Consider the following 7,454-nt stretch of genomic DNA (forward strand, 5'->3'; position numbering starts at 1 on the left):
ATAGCCTTTAAGATGGGCAAGAAGATAGTCCCTGAACAGTGCACAGTGAATTACATTCTGACCATGAGGGTTTTTCAAGCACTTAAGGGTTAGACTCGCCTGTGGACAGCCTGTTGACATGTAAAACGCCAGCGAACCTCCAGATCTGCCCCCAATGTGGTCCATTGCCCTCATGCTATCTGTCTCTCGCATTTCACAAAGGGATTGTGACCAATTAGTGCCATAACCACATTAAAATCACTGGAAATTGCGCAGAGTGGAAAGCATCTGCTGAGACTTTAAATTAAGGTGTTCATTCAATCTTGATTTAACTAAACATATGAAGCCTTTCCCTGTATGGGTTATTATTTGATGATCCGTTAATCCACCCCCTCCCTCTCTCCACCCTCTCTCTCTTTCTTTCTTTCACTCCATCCTTCTCTCTCTCTCCCCTCTCTATCTGCTCTAAAACCAGGTCCGTGGATAAATAAAGCATGAGTCAGAACCTCTCTGCATAATGTTTGTGTGGAGGATGAGAGGAGGATCATGATGTTTGTGTGGAGGATTAGAGGAGAGGAGGATCATGATGATGTTGTGCCTAAATCATCTGGAGCTCGTTGAGTGTGAGTTTGTGTGAGTGAAAGAATATGTGTGTATGCTAATGTGAAAGTCTAAGAGCATTCCTACACATCTGCTGTGGAGTCTGCTGTGAGTCCCACTCGATCGCTTCACCTTAACCGACCAGATCAGAGAATCTGACTGACCTCTAATGGACAAACTAAATCACTGCAGCTCTAACTTGTTCCTGTCATATGGGTTTCATTCACACTGACTGCTGACAATTCTTCTGAAGTTTTCCCATGGCATTTATGACTGACTGTTTGACCTGTTATACCTCAGCCAGCATGGAAACTTATGTTGCTCACCATTAACCTGCCTGTCTGTCTCTGACACAGGAAATAGTAATGGAGTCTCCCAAGGGCATGGTTTGGTCTCAGCGTCTCAACAGCCCTGATAACTTACTGTTGTCGGAACACCTGTTTGCCTCCTCTGTGTCTGCCACCAAAGCGACAAGTAGCCTATGCTTTGACAATTTCATGTGAGCATCAGATAAATCCCCTTCGGTTTCAGCCAATCGAATGATAAATGACATACACATGTTATGAGGACATGTCGGAATGAATATGACTTCACAACAAAAATAGTAGGAGTTAATGAGTTTGCTAAAATGTTGGTAGGGACATTTTTGTCATCCCAAAATATTTGTATGGATATGGCCCTGTGGTCCATATGCAAACTTACCCCCTCATGGTGACACTAACCTTAACTCTAATTCTAACACCTCTATTCAGGGGTAACAGTAGATAGTGTGGATTTCCATTGGGTCACCTGGGAATGGTGTGTGTGTGTGTGTGTGTGTGTGTGTGTGTGTGTGTGTGTGTGTGTGTGTGTGTGTGTGTGTGTGTGTGTGTGTGTGTGTGTGTGTGTGTTTCCGGGAGGCTGAGAGATCAGGTTTGGACAATAGATGATGAGGATGAAGTCACGCAACAGCGCTGTCTCCAATAACCAGTCACCACTAATGTCATGAAACACACACACACACACACACACACACACACACATACACACATACACATACACAAACTGACACATATCCATCCATCTCACTGTCAGGACACAGACACTTCTCACACACACATTAAAGCGAGGACCTGAGTGACTGTTTCAACACCACACCACACAATACAACACCAGACAACAGAATATAACACTACACAACACAATACAACTCAAGACAACACCAGACAACACAATATAGCACAACAAAACACCACACAACACAAAACAACACAAACACCAGACAACACAATATAGCACAACAAAACACCACACAACACAATACAATTCAACACAAACACCAGACAACACCACACAAGACATTAAAATAAACACCCGACAATACAACATTACACAATACACCACCAAAGAACACAGCCCAACATCACACAATGACACACCACTGTACAACACAACTCAACACCACCACACACTTTTAACCCACCAATAATAACACAGTATGTCAACATGATTAACTAACCAACTATTCCTCCAATCATCTCACCAGCCCTATCATCCAACCAATCACATCATCTCCTCAAATCATCCAACCAATCACCTCATCTCCTCATATCATCCAACTAATCACATCATCTCCTCATATCATCCAACCAATCACCTCATATCCAACCAATCACCTCATCTACTCATGTCATCCAACCAATCACATCATCTCCTCATATCATCCAACCTGAACCTTACTAGCCCTATCAAAACAGCACCTAATTTACTCTGCCAACCAAACATATGTTATGCTCAATTATACAATAATTTTATAGTGTCAAAGAGTCAGCTCATCACCTCCATCATCAAATCTGTCTATCTGTGTGTGTGTGTCTGTGTAAACTATATATGTATTAATTATTGCTGTATGTTTGCATGTTGATGATTGTGTGAGTGTGTGTGCGTGTGTGTTATGTTGTGAGTGTGTGTGAGGTTTTGTGAATGTGTGTGTGTGTGTGTGTTTGTGTGTGTGTGTGTGTGGAGTGTGTGTGTGTGTGTGTGTGTGTGTGAGTGTGTGTGTGTGTGAGTGTGTGTGTGTGTGTGTGTGTGTGTGTGAGTGAGTGAGTGTAAGTGTGTGTCCCAGCTGCTTCACTTCTCTGTAACTGGAGCTGAGAGTCACCTGATCTTCTCCTGTCATTGCACGGCAGCGTGCTGAGCACCTGCTCAGGTGTCCTATTGTGCATCCGGGGCGGGGGTGCGGCTGGGGTGGGGTTTGTGTGTGTGTGTGTGTGTGTGTGTTTCAGCAAGCACAGATCAAGAGAGTGGAGGATCAGACCAGGTCCTCAAGCCCAGCTTCCTTTCTTCTGAGAAAAAAACATTTAGAGAGTGTGTGGTGAGTGTGTGTGTCTAGAGAGTGTGTTGTGAGTGTGTGTGTGTCTATGACTTTGTAAATGAAGGATGTGTGTGTGATGTCTGCTCTGTGTGTGGAGCTTGATGGAACCCGGTTGCTCTGTACTGAGAGATGATCAGCTATCATGCCCACAACAGAAGGAATACCTGCAGCTGAGAGACAAACTGCACCTACGGTGAGATATCTCTCCCTCTCTCTTTCCATCTCTCTCTCTCCCTCTCTCTCTCTCTCTCTCTCTCTCACACACACACACACACACACACACACACACACACACACACACACACACACACACACACACACACACACTCTTGGTTGTAGTGTCGTTTAGATAGATGGCTTTTACAGCTAGTTTGGTTTATTATTATTATTTAGTCAGGATTAATATAATTTGCCATTTACTTGATGCTCTTATCCAGAGCGACTTATCGTGAACTAACTACACGGTCAGCTCTCCTGGAGCACCACAAGGTATATTGCCCACTACAGAGGCTCAGTGGTGGTTCCACAAGGTATATTGCCCCACTACAGAGGCTCAGCGGTGGTTCCACAAGGTATATTGCCCCACTACAGAGGCACAGCGGTGGTTCCACAAGGTATATTGCCCCACTACAGAGGCACAGCGGTGGTTCCTCCTGGGACCCAGCTCACAACCCTCTGGTGTTCCACACGGAGGGCCAGATCCCTCACCACTACTAGAGCACAACTAATACAAGTCTGCCTTTAGTGTAAAGTAATCTGGCTGTAGTGTGTGTGTGTGTGTTTGCGTGTGTGTGGGCAGAGTAGAGTAGTCTGGCTGTAGTGTGTGAAGTAGTTTGGCTGTAAAGTAGTCTGTGTGTGTGTGTATGTGTGTGTGTGTGTGTGTGAGAGAGAGAGAGAGAGAGAGAGAGAGAAAGAGAGCAGGATGGGGAGACACTGGAGGACACTGGATTGCAGTAGTAGTCTGTACAGTCTCTCTGTGTGTGTGTGTGTGTCTGTGTGTGTGTGTGTGTGTGTGTGTGTGTGTGTCTGTTGCAGGAGGACAGTGAGAGGCTGGAGATTTTGTCTGTGACTGAGGAAGAGGAGCTCCAGATAGTCGAGACACCGTCCACCTTTATCGTGAGCTCACAGGGCAGCCATACCAGCGGCCGACCTCTTGACCTCTGGGACGCGGAAACTCAGGATCCCCACGTCCCTGACGGTGCTCCATGCACACACCACCCCCATGTCCCTAACGCCGCTCCAAGCACACACCACCCCAACAGCCCCGCGCCCCTGTCACAGCCTCGAGCCAGCACCAGCATGCCCATCATCAAAGTGCAGCCCTTCGCTGGAGGTGAGAAGTTGTCCTTCTTAGCCATCTGTCTCTTTCTTTGTCTGTCTGTCTGTCTGTCTGTCTGTCTTACTAGAGGTGAGAAGCAGTCCATCTTGACTGTCTATCTGTCTGTCTGTGTGATCTCCGGGATATAATACATCTGTCTGTGTGTGTGTGTGTGTGTGTGTGTGTGTGTGTGTGTGTGTGTGTGTGTGTGTGTGTGTGTGTGTTCTCCAGGAGATGATCTGTCAGAGGGCTGGAGTTTCCCCTGGTGTTCCCTTCGGCTGCTGTTGCTGTTGGTAGTGTGTGCGCTGGCTGCCATAGGAGTCATCCTGGGAGTGGGCCTCGGAGGTGAATACACACACACACACACACACCTACACACACACCTACACACACACACACACACACACACACACACACACACACACACACACACAAATAAATAAACACACATGCATGTGCGTGACCTTATATAATCTATGTGTGTGTGTGTGTGTGTGTGTGTGTGTGTGTAGTGGGTCTAAGTTGTGTAGGGAAGGTTCGCTGCTCCTTATCAGGTCTGTGCATCAGCAGGACAGCGCTTTGTGATGGACAGAAAGACTGCACTGGAGGAGAGGACGAGCTCAACTGCGGTACACACACACACACACACACACACACACACACATACCTAAATATATTGCTTGTAGAAGTCATGTTTCTACCAACAAAATGTGTTTATCCAAATATCTAATAAAATAAAAGTGCAAAAGTGGGCAAGGAGAAGTTCAACACATCACACAAAGTTTAACACATCACGGTCAAAAGATACTCATTACACAATTTAGATCTTGGCAGGCGACTAACACAATCAAGGACAAGATGGTCAAACAGGTTGATAGCTACAGTGGTGAGCATCAAAGGCATAGGCTTAATAGACTGGTTTGGCTCAGTTGGCATGTATGGGTTGTCTTGACAGACACACACACACACACACACACACATAGAATTAGGTTAGAGGTTTAAGGTTGTGTGGGCTTGATGGTGTTTTGGGCCCCCAACGTCAACTTCAAAGCAGCACTGCCACCGGCAACTTCCAGGCAGAGCTGCCTTGCCTAATCCTAGCCCTAGTCCTAACCCTAGTGCCTTCCAGGCAGCGCTAATCCTATCCCTAACCCTAACCCTAGTGCCTTCTAGGCAGTGCTGCCTTGAATTCAACGATGGGGGCCCAAAAGACCATATATTGTTGTGTGGTCTCCATATTCATTCTCACATTTCTCCATCCTAGTCATGGTCACTCTCTTTATCTCTCCTCTCATTGGTCAGTGCGTGTGAGTGGGCGGAGCTCAGTGCTGCAGGTACGCAGTAAGGGGGTGTGGCTTACGGTTTGCTCAGAACCCTTGGAAGCAAATTTGGGACAGACTGCTTGCAAGCAACTGGGCTTCTCCAGGTACACTCTCTCTCTCTCACACACACACACACACACACACACACACACACACACACATGCATATGCATATGCACACATACACAAGGAAATGCACAGGCACACAAACAATGATATGCATGCACAGACACACACAAACACAGATCATCACTCATACTCAGGTGCACAACCACACACACACACATACACATACACACATACACACACAAATACCGACACACATACACACATACACACATACACACATACACAGGGGCAGTCGTGGCCTACTGGTTAGGGCTTCGGGCTTGGAACCGAAGGGTTGACAGTTCGATCACTGCCGAAGTGCCCTTGAGCAAGGCACCTAACCCCTCACTGCTCCCCGAGTGCCACGGTAGCAAGGCTCACTGCTCCGGGTTAGTGTGTGTTTCAACTCACTGTGTGTTCACTGTGAGCTCTGTGTGTTCACTAATTCACGGATGGCATAAATGCAAAGACCAAATTCCTTGTATACGCAAGTATGCTTGGCCTAGAAACCTGATTTACAAATGTACATTTACATACACACACAAATACAGACACACTGAGATATAAATATACTGATGGATACACACACATATGGGGCCGCCGTGGCCTACTGGTTAGCGCTTCAGACTTGTAACCGGAGGGTTGCCGGTTTGAACCCCGACCAGTAGGCCCTTGAGCAGGCAAGGCAATCAACCCTCCACTGCTCCGGCTGTTGTAGCAGGTAGCTCACTGCTCGGGATTTGTGTGTGCTTCACCTCACTGTGTGCTGAGTGTGTTTCACTAATTCACAGATTGGGATAAATGCAGAGACCAAATTTCCCTCATGGGATCAAAAAGAGTATTTATACTTATATATAAATAGACATACAGACAGAAACATAATATACGTTTTATAAATGTGTGTATTCATGTGTGTTTGTTTGTGTGTGTATGTGTGTTTAGCTATGTGAGTTCCTCCGCGCTACAGATTTCTGCGATTGAGCCCGCCCTTCAGAATGATCTAGTGTCGGTGAATCTGAGTCAGTCGTCAAGTCAGCAGAGCATCAAAATACACACCTCTCACCTCAGGTACAAACACACACACACACCGGCATTCAAGCATGTGTGTGTTCCTGTGTGTACACGTGATTATGCATGTGTGTGTGGAAAGCTATATTCAGTGCGGGAGGCTGGGCGTGCTCAGGAGCGAGAAGCGTGAGGTGCATAGGTATGCGCAGTATGAGGTTGCACGTGAGTGGGAATGTGTGTGTGAGAGAGTGTGAAGGTGCATTTGAGTGTGTGTGCATGTGTGTGAGAGAGTGTGTGGGCCCTATTTTCGCGACACAAAACCTGGCGCAAAGCAGATTAGGTAGACTATCGTACACTACCTAAAATGCATTGCGCTACTGACCAAGGGAAACCTGGTCAGAAATCTGTGGCGAGTTGTTTATATGTTATTTTAAGAGTGCATTATCAACAGTGATATGGGCGGGTGCACAACTACACCCTGCTTCTCTCGTCCACAGGAACGAGCACCAGCACACATCCATGCAAAACATTACAAATTACACGATTACAATGGGGAACATAATTATAATTTGTTTAAACTGTTCGCCAGTAACCATGTGTCAAAATAATGTATGTGTGCTTGACTGACTCAGGGCTGTTTGTGTGTTTGACTGACTCAGGGCTGTATGTGTGTTTGAATAATTCAGGGCTGTTTGTGTGTTTGACTGATTCAGGGCTGTTTTCTGTTTTCTCTGCAGTAAGACAGCAAAGTGCAGCTCTGGGGCAGT

General features: G+C 46.3%; 1 protein-coding gene across 1 annotated transcript in view; it reads left to right on the plus strand.

Moving 5' to 3' along the window:
* Positions 1-2,842: 2,842 nt before the first annotated feature.
* The window catches only part of LOC125288959 (transmembrane protease serine 3-like), a 12,958-nt gene continuing 8,346 nt past the window's right edge, over positions 2,843-7,454 (plus strand). Inside the window, exons 1-7 of the mRNA XM_048235673.1 lie at positions 2,843-3,125; positions 3,968-4,265; positions 4,482-4,595; positions 4,763-4,879; positions 5,553-5,676; positions 6,622-6,747; positions 7,425-7,454. The exon at positions 7,425-7,454 is cut by the window's right edge and continues 20 nt beyond it. Of these exons, the coding sequence (XP_048091630.1) occupies positions 3,075-3,125; positions 3,968-4,265; positions 4,482-4,595; positions 4,763-4,879; positions 5,553-5,676; positions 6,622-6,747; positions 7,425-7,454 (860 nt within the window). The 5' untranslated portion in view covers positions 2,843-3,074. The remainder of the gene's footprint in view (positions 3,126-3,967; positions 4,266-4,481; positions 4,596-4,762; positions 4,880-5,552; positions 5,677-6,621; positions 6,748-7,424) is intronic.

Source organism: Alosa alosa, chromosome 23 (assembly GCF_017589495.1).
Source record: "Alosa alosa isolate M-15738 ecotype Scorff River chromosome 23, AALO_Geno_1.1, whole genome shotgun sequence".
NCBI classification, from domain to species: domain Eukaryota; kingdom Metazoa; phylum Chordata; class Actinopteri; order Clupeiformes; family Clupeidae; genus Alosa; species Alosa alosa.